General features: G+C 36.7%; 2 protein-coding genes across 4 annotated transcripts in view; both read right to left on the bottom strand.

The window, feature by feature from the left end:
• The window catches only part of LOC135684536 (uncharacterized), a 60,090-nt gene extending 51,465 nt beyond the window's left edge, over nt 1-8,625 (bottom strand). Inside the window, exons 1-10 of the mRNA XM_065200130.2 lie at nt 7,981-8,625; nt 7,351-7,432; nt 5,507-5,594; nt 4,582-4,834; nt 3,690-3,942; nt 2,991-3,194; nt 2,308-2,432; nt 1,528-1,656; nt 416-790; nt 97-268 (exon numbers count right to left, since the gene is read on the bottom strand). Of these exons, the coding sequence (XP_065056202.2) occupies nt 97-268; nt 416-790; nt 1,528-1,656; nt 2,308-2,432; nt 2,991-3,194; nt 3,690-3,942; nt 4,582-4,834; nt 5,507-5,594; nt 7,351-7,432; nt 7,981-8,053 (1,754 nt within the window). The 5' untranslated portion in view covers nt 8,054-8,625. The remainder of the gene's footprint in view (nt 1-96; nt 269-415; nt 791-1,527; nt 1,657-2,307; nt 2,433-2,990; nt 3,195-3,689; nt 3,943-4,581; nt 4,835-5,506; nt 5,595-7,350; nt 7,433-7,980) is intronic.
• Nucleotides 8,626-10,228: 1,603 nt separating this feature from the next.
• Nucleotides 10,229-18,123, bottom strand: part of LOC135684539 (uncharacterized) — a 33,975-nt gene continuing 26,080 nt past the window's right edge. For all 3 annotated transcript variants that reach the window (XM_089115000.1, XM_089114998.1, XM_089114999.1), the window contains 6 exons: nt 17,726-17,995; nt 17,046-17,369; nt 16,127-16,414; nt 15,534-15,722; nt 14,739-14,781; nt 10,229-14,243 (listed from right to left, as the gene is read on the bottom strand). In XM_089115000.1, coding sequence (XP_088971126.1) covers nt 12,569-14,243; nt 14,739-14,781; nt 15,534-15,722; nt 16,127-16,414; nt 17,046-17,369; nt 17,726-17,995 — 2,789 coding nt within the window. In that variant the 3' untranslated portion in view covers nt 10,229-12,568. The remainder of the gene's footprint in view (nt 14,244-14,738; nt 14,782-15,533; nt 15,723-16,126; nt 16,415-17,045; nt 17,370-17,725; nt 17,996-18,123) is intronic.

Below are 18,123 nucleotides of genomic sequence, written 5' to 3'. Positions count from 1 at the left end.
CATGTTCATTGATAATGTAAAGTTGCTTGGATAAAGACCTACTTGTAGAAAGAAAGTAAGAACAAAACAATCAAACTATCGTTTGAAAACACCTACCTTGTATATGGGCAATATTTTCCAGCCACACATGGGGTGCAAATCATATTACCGGCAATAGAGTATGTTCCATTTTGACAGGCAATATTCTGAGCCGGATTTGAAATATTCGGACACGCAAACCCGGCTGGACATTGAATGCATTTGGTTACTCCTGGTCCACTGATTTCCCCTAGAAAAAGGCGATAATACGATTTAAACTTCTTTCTTATGATAAAACGCAATCACAAGATAAGATAAAGATTCTTCAGAAAAAAGAGTTTTCTTGCAACAGGTCATCGCCGATCTCCAAAAGAAAACTATGGGGAACAATACATACCTGCTGCGCATGGCTGCGGTGCCGCAGTAGGATCCGGACATTTATAACCACCCGGGCATGTAAGACAAGTCAATTGCGATCCGGTATTTTGATACTGTCCAGCAGGACATGCTTGTGGATAGCTGGAGGTTGTTGGGCATTTGTTTCCGACAGGACAAGGAATACATGCTGTAGCTCCAGGTTTTGAGTATTGTCCAGGACTGCATGCCAATTCATCCGCTGTCGGTGATGAACAATAGTACCCGGCACGGCATAGCAGGCAACCGGTTCCGTTGGAGCTTGGGATTTGTCCGGTCTGACAGGTAATGGGCGGTTTTGAGCTGGATTCACAGACCTGGCCTGATCTTTTTTCTGGGCACACCGAACATGTTTGCACTGTAAAATGAAACAAATTAGTTATATATACATCATAACATTGAAAGTTAAGCAATAATCAGTTCATTCAAATTGGACTGAATCCAAATTTCTGTTTTGCTTCTTTTGTTAACTAAACTATTATCGATAAATATGGATCTACAAAAATTAGACTTACCTTTAAATGTTACAAATTTATCAATAACTAAAACTTTTAACAAGTCCTTTCATCGCTGTCAGGGATATGCTAGCTTTCTGATAAATTAAGCTCTTAAGAAAGTACCAATATTACATAGGCCGAATCAAAGACCATATCAAATACTGATATTCAAAATTGATTGTTTAGCAGTCATTTTTACATGGATGTCGGTGATTTTCACCTAATTAGATAAACTTTGATTAAAGATTACGGTTTTCACTCTTTTATCTTAAAAGCAAATTTGGGACATGGTCACTGATGAAGAGTCATGCCAGAAACGTCTTTTAGTTATACTGATCGAAGAAGCATTATACTCATAGTTGTTGCATTGTTGTGTCTTCGTAGAACAATATCCGCAAATACAAACATCAAATATATCCTAACAAAAGTCACTAAATTTACCTCAACACAAAAATAAAGGAGCAAAAATCATTAAAAGTATCGAGTAATCTAAATTGAAAAGGATGATACGAACCCCAGTCGAAGTAAACAATCTATTTTATATTTCTTAGAATTGCAAGAGAAAGCAGATATTGGAAATTCCATCGTTAAAACTTACTTGCATCTGTGCTGTAATAAAATCCAGAAGCTACGCTGTATGGGCAAGGCTCTTTCATCGTATTGTTCAAGCAGCTGAACCCAGCTGGACATTTGAGACATTCGGTGCTGTATTCCGGAGCATACGTCGCTGAAAAGGTGGAATAAGTTAAAGTTACCAAAATATTGGTAATATTCTGAAGGAGAATCCGAAGAGAAGAAAAAAGCTAAAAGTCAACAAGATCCACCAGGCCCCCTTGCTTTTAAAAGCCTTGAACTGAGGGTGATATCAATCTACGGTCTGCCTACAGGACAAGGTTAAGCAGTCATATTTGCAGGGTTAACAAGCTACCTTTCTACAATTGCAGGTTTAAAGAAAAAGGGATAAAATTCTTCGAATTTTCTACGTTAGGTCAGGACCCAAAAGATAAGTTTTGTCTATGATAATGAGGAAAAACGATCAAGGCATTTTAATCATTTTTCTTCGACAGTTTTAACCGGAGACAGAACAGTTATGCATGGCGCAATTGAAATGTCATTGTGGTTGGTAATTTTGCATTTTATACTAATATAAGTAGATGTTCATCGTTTACTGCCTAAAGCAAACCAACAATACCCATCCAATAAAAAATATTCATACAAAGATCACGTCTGTGGACAACTAAAAATACTGTGGATGAAGTGAAAAGTAACTAATTTTGAAAATTCAGATAATCTTTACAGCTCCCTTAAGAAAACAGAATAAAGTTTTTCAATGAGAATATCTTAAAAATATAATTTTATAGAAACTGTGCCTACATACCTCCACTGCATTTTGCAGGAGGAGACGTTGGTTGTGGGCAGGAATATCCAGCAGGACATGCTGTGCAATTTGTTACAAATCCACCAAGAGAATACGTTCCAAGAGGGCACTTGATCATTGGAAGGCTGTGACATAAATGAAAGGTGCATGAGTTGCAATATTTATCTTGAAGCAGTATCAAGATCGCTTCTGCGTGTGAAACATATCACGACAAGGGTATCAACTATTAGTGGAAATTTCAATGTAGCAAATGAGATGGAAATACACTTCAGAAAGAATAAATACTTTATAGAACCGAAAAACAATCCATCCTGCAAACCCGTTTAGTATAAAAATATTTATGCATAATGTCAGTCCTACATATAACAATAAACAACATAAGATAATATTTTTATGATAGATTATAAAACTGTATGAAACAAACCACTATTCGAAGGTTACTAGTATCATATTTAAGAACAGTATCAGTAGTAGTATTCGCTCCTCTTTGCAAGCCCCTTTTATTAAGCACTTACAACATTTGAAATAAAACTCCAATTAACAAAATTACATGGCTCTTCCTTTTATAATGCTTCGATTTCGCTCTAGGATATATATAATTTCATAAGCAGATACATTTACTAGTTGATTGGTTCCATTCACCTTTGCTGAATCAAGCAAAACAATAAAGTATGTAAACAAACCTTGGGCTAGGGCAATAATACCCTGCTGCACATGGCTCACATCCTGTCCCATTGTCAAATCCATGAAGCCCGGTGCTGCATATTTGACATGTTGCTATGCCACTTGGAGAGTAATATCCTTTTGTGCATGGAACTGGGTCTTGGGCAGGATCGTGACAGGACATCCCATTTGGACATGGTAGGCATACTGCTGCCCCTGCCAAACTGTAAGAAAAATATCAGAGATTTGTGCTGGGTATTATTCCTGGGTATTGTGCAAAGTTCCACCAAAAGTGCATAAAAACAAAAGAAAAGATACAGAGCAAATGTGAAAGCATTTCAATTTTATAGTAGGACCATAGATAAATAAGCTTTAAAATTTTGCTAATAGCTCCATTAAGATACATAGCTTACAGAACAAGCCAGCAATCAAGAGAGAGTTTTGATATTATCAAGTTTGGGAAATAAAATAAATAGATGATACAAATAACAGAGAGTTCACCACTTAGCCACTATCACCCACTGCTTATTACAATCAAGTTGCCTTTGGCTAAAGTGACTAAAAGTCATGTTAACTACTTTCTGTGAATAGAGAGCCTTTGTAAAGTTTAACTCTACATTCTTACTTGAAATAAAAAATTTAACAAGTTAAAATAGATGCATGAAATCGATATTTTAAGATATTTTAAATATTTTTCATAAAAAAGGTATTTTTCATACCTGTAATTTCCTGCCCCACACATTGAACAAATCATTGCTCCTTGAGGGCTATAATACCCTCTTGGGCATTCAGTGCTGTTAGTTTTGGTGGCACATGATCTTCCTGCTTCACAAATAGCACAGCTACTTTGGCGTGTCGCACTTGCATAATATCCATCTGGACAGGGTTCTGGGGATACATTCCCAAGAGTTGGGCATTTATGCCCTAAAGGGCACTCTGCACAAACCCCACTTGCAAAAGTAGCATATTCGCCTAAAACATGAAGAAGACTGGCAAATAAAAACAATGGCAAAGCAGATCTGGCAGTTTGTAAAGATAAAATAACAGTATGAAGTACAAAAGCATTTGGCCTTTAAAATCAATATACCTTTCATCATCACTTAAAACAATACAACACAGACATTCAACAGGGATGTATCACTGTTTTGTAAAAAAAACCAAAAACATAGTGGATTGTGCCTTTTCAACTTAATTTATAAACTGTATTGATTGTAGAAACAGTGCTTTTGTTAACTTTATTAATTGTATGAGTATTAGAAACAGGGCCTAGAAATTTGTATAGGCCAAGTAATCCTCACTCATTTCAAGGCTAAGATATTCTGTTGTTCCGGGGGAACTTTTGTGTAATCAGTTATATTACAACACAAAGGTCGCTTCAAAGTTATCCTGCAACCTGACCAGTTGCTTAACTGTGACATAATAACATAGCATTCTGTGGTACATTCTGTTAAACAGCCCATGTAAACAAATAAAGATCAACTAGGTTACTGTAAAAACTGAACATAAAGACATGCAGTTACACTCAAGCTTTTTCACAGAGAAGGAAATTGTTAAAGCAAACTTTTGCAGGAATCCTTAAGTTTTCCATTTTCTTGAAATATTGGCACTTACCTATGGCACATTGAGATGGTGAGGCACCATTGACACATTTATGACCAGCAGGGCATGGAGTACAAGTAATGTTACCAGCTGCGCTATAATAGCCAGTGGGGCAGGCAGCTGGCTTTGATGATGCTATTTCACAACTGAATCCTTCAGGGCATATAAAACAGGTAGTGCTACCAGTGATGTTTGAATAAAAACCAAGAGGACACTGTTTTGGAAGCTCCCCTCTGTTTGGACAATAAAATCCCGCAGGGCATGGCTAAAATAAGAAAAAAATTTTGAAGATGGATTTAAGTTAACTGTCACACAAAGTGACTGTCACACAAAGTTAGAGGCTTCGTGATACAGAATTGGCAGACAGTCTGTTACGGCAGCAGTGTTTGTTACTAAAGATTTGTCATATAACCTTTATGGCATTAATAATCTTGTTTTGTCTAAGGCTAGGACAAATTTATATGGCATCAATACGATAAGGTTTGTTGGTCAAAAATCAAGGCAGATTCTGCCAAGGAAAATCAAAGAGTCCATCAAAACTTTTGGCTGCAGCTGTAAACTGTGTAAAACTTTTTATTTCAAAATTTAGGTCTTTCATAATCCAACTTTAAATACATTTTCCATAGTTGGCCTTGAATAACTTATCACTGTTGTCTCTGCAAACTTTAAATAAATTGTTTATTATTTTTTATTGTTACTAATATTCAAGATGTTAACAAATGTGGAAAAGAGGTTTGGCATGGTTTGGCAAATTACCAGGTTTGGCATTGGAATGTTCAAAGTTCTATGATATCTATTTTTAATGTGATATATTAATGAGAAGAAACAATACCAGATAAAAAAATAGCGATAAACAGTATTTATTCACAAATTAATAGATCTTCAAAGCAAACATGTTTTATGAAACAACTTGATGATTTGAAGTATAAAAAGGTACCTTGCATGCTGCCAAATCTGCTTGGTTAGTCAGGTTGTTATAGTAGCCAAGGGGACATGGGACAGAGGTGTTTTTGTCACCTGGACAGCTAAAAATAAATATATGTATAAACAATGCTTAAAAATTACAACTTCAAGAAACTTTGTATAGAGACCTAAAAGCTTAAGAAAACTACGGACCGACAAAAACTTAAATGCTGTACAATATCTTAAGCTGGAGACCATACAGGGACAGATGTTCTCCACACAAAATAGTACAGGCTCTTAATAAAAGAACATTCATGTTAAATGATTAATGAAACTTCAAAAGACCCAAAATAAACTTTTGACAAAACTGAAGTCTATGGTGGGTGTTTAAGGAAACATAGAGTGACAATATTTTCAATAACATATCTTGACATTTAAATAAGTGCTTAAAGTGACAAAAACAGTGAATCTGTTCAACTGTCACATATCACCACATGTCAAACATACAATGTTTTTTCATGGAATACTAATTCTTTTATGGATTTGACCTGCATAGAGTTGTTAAAAGTATTTTCTAAACCAAAAACTCTATAAATTTAAAAGAGCTGATATGAATAAAAGGGTTCAGAGCAGCCTAGTCAATAACCCATAAAATATAAAAGAAAAACTGGAAACATCCTGACAATTTGCATTGTAGTTAATTATCAAGCAGCAATGAAATTCTACACATTTAGAAGTATTATTAACACCATTACTAATCCCTCTAGGAATAATAAAAGATCCCTTGACTGTTGTTACCACTTTTCGTTCACAATGGAAACAATACAATCAATCATGTCGACACAAAGAAAGGTGTTTTTAAGATTCTATCTCAACCTCCTTCCTACATTTTATACTTTTATCATAGGAGGTGAACTTTTGTCTTAAAGCTTACTGCACAAGGAGGCTTTCCAGAGTGTGCAGAAGAACTATTTTTGACTTATTTCTTTAATCACTTTATTGATGGAGCTTGAATTTTTGATGATTTTCAAACAAAAATAAAGCTAAATCTTTCCTCCCTCTCTTCCAAATCTCTTCTCCTTTCCCTTGTAACGGCTTAGCTAATAGGCTCCTGAGCTATTCTATAACATTACCAACTGATTTTCCTTTTTAAACATTTTTCAGTTTTAAAATGAATAATTAAATCATCATGAAAGTTGTGACATTATTTTTCTGTTAAAAGCTCTATATATTGACCAAGCTCCATATTTCATCTATCGCAAGTCTCAAAGAGCCATCTCAAAGAATTTGATAGAAAGAAAAACTTTCCTCCTCATTTTAAACATTTTTCAGTTTTAAAATGAAAATCTATAATTAAATCATCATGAAAGTTGTGACATTATTTTTCTGTTAAAAGCTCTATATATTGACCAAGCTCCATATTTCATCTATCGCAAGTCTCAAAGAGCCATCTCAAAGAATTTGATAGAAAGAAAAACTTTCCTCCTCATTGGAGTGAAGTTTTAAAGAGTTTAAAATCTGATGTCATTAAATTGAGCATAATTTTGTGACTATGAAATGTTAAACTTTAGTAGAAATTGCTGTATAGAGCAGGTTTTGCAACTGAAAGCGCTTAATGTGATCATCAGGTATATATAGGTAGAGATGCTTTTCAAGTCCAAAGCACAATAAAGCGGTACTGTCGATTGCTAAGAATTCCAAATTGCTGCAGCATACCTTCTCAAGCTCTAAGTAATTAAGGCAATTGCTAAAAGAAGCATACCTTGTGGGCATCTTTAATAGTTACTGATATTTTTGCAATTATGGAGATCATGAATAGTTAATCAACCTCATCATGAACAGAAATAGCTTTGTACTATGATCTAAAATGTTTCTTACTAGTGTCCAGGTGGACAATCATAGCATGCCCAAGTTCCATTACTGGTGTGGTAGAATTTCCCTGGTGAACAGCTGCTTGCAGCTAAAAGAAAATAAAAATTACAATGACAAATACAAAACAAACCTTCTGTTTGAAAGTAATGTCTTTTTCAAAGAGACCTCTGATGTGCAAGGAGGTTCTCTTATAGTTTTAAAAGTGTCTCTGTCTCCCAAGAAATGTCTTTTAAATGTGACGATCTAGATAACGTACATACTTTCCCCCTCCCCCTGAAGTTTTCTCATCAGGTTTGCAAGAATCTCAAGATCTAACTTTCTGAAAAAGTGGAGGAAACTAGTCCCCCCTTAGAAAATGGGAATGTATCGATGTATCGAAAATGTGTAAAAGCATTTTCAAAGTTTTGGAGGACGCATGACGATAGTTATTTTACACTACTTCAACTCCACACCCACGGGATTTTACATCTCTGAAATGTTAATAATTAATGCTAGTTTATATTAGAAGTAATCTAAGCAAATAACTGTAGCTTGCGATTCTTAAAGCGTTGAAAAGAAAATAAATGGTTCTAAATGCACTCAAATTTATCAATCAAGACACCATTCCGTTAATAAACAAAACAACATTTTTCTCACCATCAGCATGCAGAAAGTATAACATAAGGATAAACGCTCCAGAAATCATAAACTCTTTCCATAGTTTCTGCATACTTTAATTCTTTAATGAGCAAGATAATATCCACTATTTTGAAATGTCTTTTCGTAAACTAACTATTTCCCGCTTTGTTGCACAATCAAAGTTCAGACTCCGTTCTTTACATCCATGAGAAAAAACGATCAACGCTTAATCCCGGAGCTTTTGCAGAAAGGACAAGTCGCCTTTAAATTATCTACTGGTTCTTTCACTCCTGTTCTGCACTTTTGGTACGTGACAATAAAATTCGATATTAATCTGCATATTTGCAGAGAGCAGCGTCGTCCATTTTGAAAATCACATTCAGACTGAGTCGAGAGTAGTCCCCGGGGATTATCCGCGGGCAATCCGCGGAATTGACAATAGCTTCGATGCTAAAAACGTGGTTTCCTTGGAAACTTTGTGTTTTGTTGTTCCTCCTCTAGCCCACGCTGAGGAAGGTTTTTGGTCGACTTGTTTTGACGACTTTTTGCTGTTTTTTTCGCATATTAAGAGCAAATTTGTTGGGATCTTATGTCAAAATACTTGTCAAGATTTATTTGCTTCAGAAGACTGACTTGCTTCCCTGAAACCCTCAATGTCCAAGTTCAATCTTTTTGACGGCTGACCACGTGATACCCGTGTTGCTCTGCAACAAGATCAATATTTTCCCAGAATACCGATTAGAAGAATACAGCAAAACAGAACAAAGAATCGGGGGCTGTGACAAAGAGGAAATCCGTAGCAGAGGGACTCCTTCAGAACGAACGACTTCTACCTTTGACGTAATTGTTACGGTTCTGGAAACAATGAAAATGACATAAAGGGTCCATTGAAACTTTTTTAAAGACAGCTTCAAATGTATTTTTCTAATACACTGGGTTCGCAAAAGTATGGAAACGGTAGCTAGGTCAAGATGGCGGCTTACATTGAGGGCCTAAAGCCTTGGCCAAACGATTCGATTTTTCGCTCGATTTTTCACTCGAATTTTTCTCTCACGCCAACAAAATGAAGGCTGCCGTTCTTATCGTTAGCGTCATAAGACCCTGTTCGTTCGTTTTATGCAGGAACCATCATTAAATATTCAGGCATACTTTTGTTTCGTTTGAATAATTCCATTCCTAACATGGAACTCATCATTTTAAGAGGTCCCCTGGTAGTATGCTTCCCTGCCCCCTTTTGACCACCCCGCTCTAGAATAGATTAATTCTTTTAAAAATAACTAAGCATAAGATATGACAATTGCGCACGCGCTCACTCGACTCACTCTACAAGATGGCCAAATGATTCGATTTTCATTCGACAACACAACAATCAAAATATTGAACCAAAATCTTCAGCGTTAATTATGCTCTTGAAATTAATGAAAAGAACCATCTACACCCAAAGCGTCGATGTTAGCAAGCAAACTATTTTGATCACAAAATGACAGTTTTAGAAATTGTTTACCTGATATCACTTTTAACAACCTAAAGCCTGGTATCTCAGCCAAAATAATCTTCTCGGTAATACATTTGAAGTCAGAACAAAATGCACGTATTCAGTTTCAAGTTTGATTAAACTATCTTATACTTATCAGGTATTGTCTGTACTTTGAGGCATTTTTTATCAATCCTTCGAAAATATTTTCCAGAAATTTTCTGAAGCACCGGTCCAATGTTTCCCTGACTTTTCACCCGCAAAACAGTAAGGTAATCTTTCAAATTTATTTTGATTCAAAAGCCATTGGAATTACGCAGAAAATTCCGTGGCGAAAGCGTTCGTTACAAAAACCCCTTGGCGGTGAACTTCTGTTTTAAAAACCTGTCGGCTTAGGCCCTTTGCTCCTGTGAGCCGCTATTTTTAGCAACGTTTCCATACTTTTGTAACCCCAGTGCAGTCTTTATCAAATATCTCTACACTTTTTCAGATAATGTCTTTCTTATCCTCGCACTTCTGCACTACTAATCTGGCACGAATTGGAACAATCCAGCAAACGCTTGGATGGGCTCCGACGAAGGTTGGAAAGTAGTGGGGGGGGGGGGAGATGGCCAAGAGAGCTTTTAACAATTAAAACCAAAGATTTTTTAAAAATCTCTATTGTTTTGAAGAAAAGTTGGGGCCCCCAGTCTTCTTTCCAAGTGAAAAGAGACTGCTTTAAAATGTGCTCGATAAAGAGAAAACGGAATTCAAATCACAAAGTATTCAGAGACAGGAAAACAGAGATGCGACTTTCTGTATGAAATGACTGCCGATGTAATAACCTTAGATATAATTAGAAATCTCATACGAGCAAACTTTTCAACAATGAGGTAAACTACAACCCTAACAACAGTCTGAATAAAAAATCAGAAATTAACTTCCCTCGTTTGTCACAAAGCCCCTTGTCTTTGAGTAATGGGTGTTCAAACGAGTAAATAACCTAAGGTTAGTAGTTCCTAGACCCTTACGCGGACAATATCATGTTATCTTACACAAAGCTAGTTTTCTAATCCAGCGCACCGCCATTTACATCCCTGTCTCGAGCAACGAGGTTAATTTTTCATTCGAACAGAAACAGTTTTGGCTAGATGATAGTTATAGAACATGTCTTGATGAAAAACGAACGGCTTTTTTTAATTATGTTGGGATTACGGTAGGCCTTACGCCCTAGCAAACAGCTCCTAGCGATTTAGTTATGAATAATGTAGATTAAAGTGGCAGGTCAGTCTTTTAGGCATTTAAACCTACCCTATTTCACTGCAAAATAGGCTATGAATAATTAAAACTTGCACCGTACGCTACTAGCATTCATTTTGCAGTCTGACGCGAAAACAAAATGACCTTCATATATAAAAGAGCATGATTAAGGTTGTGTTACACGAACTAACTAAATAATTTACTTTAAAATCGAAAAATGTGGACCTGGGGAAACTTCGTAAACATAGCTAAAGATATATAATTCTATTAACTTTGGAATCATGGAATAAAACTGCAATCGTCGAATTTGGACGGGTATTGGAAAAATACCTCATTTTTTTCGAGGGAGCAATAGATTGTGCAAAAAGGGCTGCATGTACAACAAGGCAGGATTTAAAGGGTTTAGCTTATTGCGAAAGCTCTACCAAAATTTCCTTACATCTAAACACTACTATCAAAGAAACAAGCTTCAAAGAGATCGGTATTTCTGGGTTGAGGGCCACAATCAGAAGCAACTGAAACAAATACGAGTTAGCTTAAATTTATAATATAAAAGCAATATATTAAAATCATTCTCATTCTAAAAGAATTAAAATCAACTTAAATCATAAAATAGATAAACTTAAAATCTAGATATAAACAGTAAATAAAAATATCAACAGAAATAGCAAAGTGCAAAATATTTCGATCAAGAAGGGGAACAACATGAACGGCTTCTTAATAAAGGTATTTCAAGACATCTCTAGGTAATCACCAAATGTTCCATAAAGATCTTGGTAAAATGTGGGGGAATAGCTTATTCTGCCCTACTGATTCTGGGGTACTGAAGTACTAAATCATAAAATGTTTTGTGGAAATGATGATGTGGAAAGAAATTCCCACTGTTGATACTTTCAAATAAAATTTTTCAAGATACTTTCAGTTCATTAAAATGATTTAAAAACGAGTTTTTCTTCTAGTTTTCTGTATTTCTTCTTCTTCAGGATAGTTTTAAACATTTACCATAACATGTTTTTAAATTAGATAAGATATATTTTTGCAAAAACATTTTTCACACCATTGAGTGTCTTATTACATTATCAGTAGATAAAAAGCTTACACAAGATTCTTAGAACTTGGAAGGGAAAGGGAGGGGCTTGAATTTACAAAAGTTGACAATAAATTGTTATGCTAGCGATGGAAAAATCATCTTCAAAGGAGATCTTTTAGAAACAGTGCCACTTTGACGGTTGAAGCATGCCTATAAGGATCTTAAAAAACTAAGAGAATCACAATAAAGGTGGATAATTATCTCTCAAAACTACGTCATACACAACAGAGGCCCTTGCAAAATGTTAGTGTTAGTTTTAAAATTCATTGAACCCTCTTAGCAAATGCAATGAAAACTCCCTCAGTAAAAACATACACGAATCTATTTTCTATGCAAATATCTACGAAAGTGAAACTCGATCAAAACAAGTATTTCTACAGTTGACCAAAACAACAAAAATTAACAGTTACATTTCAGAAAAACAAGTCGATTTTCATACCCGTGGACTCTCCAAGGTTTAATTCATAAGAGGTGTGGAGACTTTAAAATGCTGCGAATGTCTCATTCGATGCGGGCGTGCGCTATGTGGGGTGCGCAATGTGACACGTGCGAACCTCCTGCTTAGCAAGGTCTGTGTATTAATAGCGCTACATTGACAATTGTAAACATATCTTCTTCGTACAAAATTCTCAAATTTTCTGTACATCAAGCCACCGCGATGAAGAGTACAGGCATCAAGCCACCGCGATTTCTAACTTTTATCTTGGTTTATTTTTAAATTACACATCTATATCCGGCTTGATGGCTTAGTGAAATCACTATCTATGAAAACCAATGTGATTTTAAAAATCACACACAAATCTTCATACAAGCCATTCGTGATATACAGTTGTTTCCTCTTCGCAGACACTGTTGCTTCTTTGAATCGGAGGCAAAACCGGCTTACTTCTCAAATAGTCACTAACAGCACTCTGGCTGCGCTTCAGATTGCTAGTCCTTGGTAGTGAAGAAGTACTGCCTTTATTCCGTTTTAATTCCTCGAGCAATTCTGCGCATCTCCGCGTTTTCTCGCGCTCTGTATAAGAACTAACTTTATCTGTAAAAGATGATGGAACATCTGAAGTGTAACCGTCACGATAAAACGGTGTTTGCGTGTTACCCACAAGACTAAGGTTCGTGTCCTCAGACAGATTCTCCCAGGAGTCATCTATTTCAACCCCCAGCTGTTTCTGCATTTTCATGATCGATTGGAAAAGATCCTCGTTATCCATTGAAAGTCTATGATTTTGATACCGGTCTTTCCTTAGTGAGTTGTATATTGGACGCCCGTAAGTTCTCCGTTTTGGTATATCCCATTCATAATGCTCGTCGTAAGAACCGGAGGGCATGGCACGGCGAAGCGGTCCGGGAGAACTACGCGTTGAAATATCACTCATGACGTCATAATCTTTAAATCTGAAACCAGACGTAAGTGGCGGCATTGAGTTGAGGACTGATTCTGTGTCTGAGGTTGATGGTGGTTTGCCCTCAGACTCAAAACCACTGGAGCGAATTTCGTAGGACCGCAGCGAATGCTTTTCAACCGAGTCGTTGCTGGCTCTCGGCGATTCCTTGATTGCCGTCAAAGCGCGATCTACTGTCAATAGCTTCTCATTGCCAATATCATCTGGGAAGGGAGAACGAACAGCGTAGCCTGGCTTTGCCGATGGGTGACGTAATCTTGATGCTGGGCCGGCTGCGAACGGCCGACGATCACTTTCTGCAGTTGAATTCTCTGAAGACGCGTCATTTGGGTCTTCAAATACGTTCTCCTTTGAGCCCTGTGGTGGTGATCCAGAATCACTGTTAGCATCCTTATTCTTAACAAGTTCATCGTGAATTTTGCCTCGGCTGGATTCAGTTGGACTATTAGATGCCTCAAGATTGCATTGATCCGCTTCTGTAGGACTTATCAATCTGACCTTGGCTTCATCCTCGTGCGGAGATACATAGAAATCAACATCCGATTTCTTTGTTTTTGGCGTTGAAACGATATCTTTTGATCCAAAATCACTCGCTGATCGGCAGAACTGGTCATACGAATCGATCATTTTCGACTTTTTCATCTTTGAGAATTTTCGATCGATTGTCGGAAACTTTGAATCAACGAAATCTTCATCCTCAGTGTCATAATCCTCGTCTTCAACCATCGTTTCTGTCGTTCTATCCATACCATTTCCACTTGTCATCCCATTGGGAAGTGACGCACACTTATAGAGACTCGCCTTTGGTGCCTTCATAGGCCTTGTACCAGGCTTCCTTGGCAATGTCATACATCTTCGATACTCACACTCGCATTTCTCGGGACTCTCCGAAAATATCACATGCGCGCTCGATTCAAGAAGCAGTTTTTCGTATTCTGTGCCATCATAATCACTAATGAGTTTGATCGGGCAGTTGTCAAAATGAAACGGTTTTGCTTTCTTTGAATTCTTTTTATAGAATGCTTTATCTCCAACTACCTTTAGGCCATTGGAAGCTTTGCTATCGTTGCCATTCCTAGCAAGACAAAAAACAGAAAACTAACCTAAAGCTTGCAATCTGGCAATCAACTATCCAAGATATGCCTGTAAATCAAGAGTTCGCTAGTTTAGACTAGATCAACAATTTCGTTCTGCGTGCAGAGCCAAGACAACATGACGATCATATGGTCAACAAATACGAGGAGGCTCAATTGAAAAAAAATTGGAATGCCACACCCCAACCCCGCCTATTTTTCTTTCTTTTTCAGAGGAAGTTTTCCAGAGCTTAAAGACATTGTCCACAGGAAAAATAAACATTTATCTGGACTCTGTTTACGTGCAGTTCGTCGTTTAATACGCCATTTAAATGCACGACATGCATATAACTTTGTGTAAGATATAAGTTTGACGCTTCGCCTATTAACATACTTATCATTGAGAAAGACTTCTTTAAATACGCATTAAAACCAAATTCCATAGTTGCAAAGAATTGAGAGATCAGAAATTATTGCTTCCGAACAATAATTCTTACCTAAGTGTTCCGTCGTTTTCATTCTTTTCATCTAACAACTCTTCTACGGAAAAATCATAATACATACATCACTGACTGAACAAAATTGACAAAATTGGCATAGAAACGAACAAAAAATCACAGTCAGTTACTGGGAATCTAAAAACCCTAAGAAGCTGTTAGAAGCTAGAAAAGCAAGTGCTATTATTATTTAGTTCAAAAAAATAATCGTTTAGTTCAGAAATAGTCAAACACTCATAAAGAAAAGATGAGATACTTGAAGCAGGGGAATGCAAATCAATAAGGATGGTGAGTATTTCAAGTTTTAAAATAAGAGAAATACCACTTCAAGGGAAATACCACTTGAAGAGAAATAACACTTCAAGGGAAATACCACTTCAAAACCTGACCTCTGTAAAAGTTAAGAAAATTTCATTTTAAAGAACAAAAGTAGGGGAGTTATGGGAAATTTTGACTCACACCTTCACAAGTTTTAGGCTACAGCTCCTTTGAATTTTCAACAAGAACTTGCTTTGTAATTAGAAACAAATCATAAAGACCTTCTATGGCTCGATATGAAACTCCAATACTGCATGTTTAAGAATTTTCCCCTTTAATTCAATGAGATATTGTTTCTTTCTAGGTTCTTGGAGTATCTGCTTGCTATTGCTAATGCTATTGAGAGCGACATACAGCAGATGTAGCATTAGAGTGAAATGTTTTGGTGCCCTAATAGATAGATCGCTTTGGTAGTGCCCTTTAAATAAAGCCAGGAATGAAGCCATGACTTAAAAAATGAAGGTAAATTGAACAAACCTCCACAATTTCTACGAGAACGAGAGCCACCAAGTCTGCCAGTTGCACGCAAGAAACACAACAGACTGATAATCAAAATCAAAACAAAAACAGAGAAAATAACTCCAAGAATGATCGCAGGCCAAGGGTCGTCCTTTTTTCCTTTTGATTTTGCAGCAACGATGGGTGGGATGCGTTTCTTCTCTGTTACTACGGATGAGCAAAGAAAAGCGTTTGAATCAAAGCTGTTTATGAGTAAAGAACAGTTTATATTTGTAGTTTGAAACGCATCAAAAATGTGGCCGTATCGTCTTTGGCAATATCTAGAGAATTCCAGTAACAAAACGTGTATCTTCAAATTCAATTACGAATGTAGAGAATGGCCTTATAGTAGTATACAAATTTATAAATTACAATTTGAAGATAAGTGTAATGCCTCGCAACTAATAAAATTATGAACTAAAATCATCGTTCTGCTGGATACTGCCATTTTAATTAAGAAGAAACCAGCCTTGTTTATGCTCACAGGGCTCACAGGGCTTAAAATAATCATCCTCGTGGCACCAATAATCGAATTCCTAAACAGACTGCGTTTACTTCTGAACAATCCTTACTTTTCTCCTCCTTGAATACTGTTGGTTCCACATAGTCACTTCTCCATACACCAACTGCATACATCTTGAAAGTAAAACCACGATTGCTCGCTTTTTCACTTGGAAGAAAGTATTTATCAACATTTCCATTCACTTTAATTGCAGTCCACGAGCGATTTCCGTCACGTCTCTCGATTACAAAGTAGTCCGGTGACGGACGACCGGGTGCGAAGACGTTCTTCCAAGTGAAAAGAAAACCCTTACTGGTTTCATTCACTTGTAGCCCATACGGAGCCATGGGCGTTGCCTCTGTAAAAAGAAAATGCACGAAAAATGAAATGGTTATAAATTGTAGTGAATTCGAGAAAACATATATACTGAAATATCAACTTTTGGCAGGGTTTGTTACGTGTGTTTTATGAAAGCCCAGCCATGAAATCATAGAGTACTTGAGGACGTTGAAAACAATAACAGTCGTGATACATAAAGTGAGTTGTACATGGTTGATTTTAGTAAGTTATCAAACGATAATGCGTAAACCATGGCAAGAATATTAGTTGAAAGGGACTAAGGAAGACATCAGTCATTGTCTGAAGTCCCTTCATGCTGTAAAGCTCCTAAATCAAAACAATTAGGCCCTAGCGAAGATATGTTGCTGTCAACAATGAATGGCTGATTCCATCAAGAAAATTTGCTGGCCAACGTTTTCTGAATCTTTGAAGCCTGTAGAACAACTCGCTGCTACTAACAATCAATTCCACAACTTACAATTCATATTATTCATTTGAATTTATTCAAAAAAAAAAACAAAAGCTTCAACAATTGAGTAGCCTTAGTAAAGAACGTGAAGCAAAAAAGCCTCGTATTGAACTCAACTTCCTCTAGGTATGAATCCGTAACACATGCAGTTTAAACGGGGTGTAAATAAAAATTCATTCACCTTTTCTTTCATCTTTCACTGCCTCAATGCCGGTTCCATTCTTAAACACAATATATGCATCACTAAATGGGCCTAAACCCTGCGGGTTTTTCCCTCGCATTCTGAAGATGACATCATTGCCACTCAAGATCCCCGTGATATTGGCAGTCTCGCTGCCAAACTGCTTGAATAAATAAATCTGCCACTCATACTCGGTACTATTCAAAGGGCGATACCACAATTCGAATTCTTCGACAATTACACCATTAGCATGTGAGGCCCAAGATAATGTTGTGATGTTATAGAAAGATTCTGTGGTGATATTTACTGGTTTATATGGCGTTGCTGAAAAGAAAAAAAGAAGGCTTTAGCGATGTTTACAAAGGTGAAAAGATCTATTTCTTGTCAAGGATGTTTCTAAAAGACAAAATGAGTCTGGATGAGAGAAGCGGTTAACCAAAGATGCAATGTAATGCATAGCTTCCTTTAACGTCAGCGATAAATATATATCACGTATATTATTGCATTCTTTCGAAATTCATTATCAGATCATCTTGAAACAAGATTGGGGGGTCCTAAAAAATAAGATATACAAAAACATAAGACAGTATCACTTTGACACCATGCACAGTCTACTGAAAAAGGAGCATATAATGAATTACTGTGCATCTATCTATCAAGTATATTCAGCTCGCACTTACTTTTAAGAAACAGCATGAAATCCCGTGAGGCAGTCCCAGCAACAGACGTTGCGTAGCATCGATATCTCGCATGATCAGAAAGCCTCACATTTCTGATAGTTAGTACTCCATCTTTTGATGTAAACACGTGTTCAAAAGCCCCTGATGACTCGATTGTGTACCACGTGATATTTGGCTTTGGAAACCCTCGGGCCATGCAGTCGAACGTAACATTCGCTCCAATTTCGACATTTTGTGCAAACGACGGCGAGTTGATGAATTCAGGAGGAACTGTAATGAACATGGCAAATATATTGAGCAATTTTTACTAAAAACATACATTAAAGGGTACGCCATCAATACTTTTCGCTAACGAAGAAACACACCAAGTGTAGATTGGATTCGTTCGGCAATAATCA

This window comes from Rhopilema esculentum, chromosome 21 (assembly GCF_057945365.1).
Source record: "Rhopilema esculentum isolate cy_ngs chromosome 21, ASM5794536v1, whole genome shotgun sequence".
Lineage (NCBI taxonomy): Eukaryota > Metazoa > Cnidaria > Scyphozoa > Rhizostomeae > Rhizostomatidae > Rhopilema > Rhopilema esculentum.
Note: the sequence above shows the minus strand (reverse complement) of the source record. Positions and strands in the feature narration are given on the sequence as shown.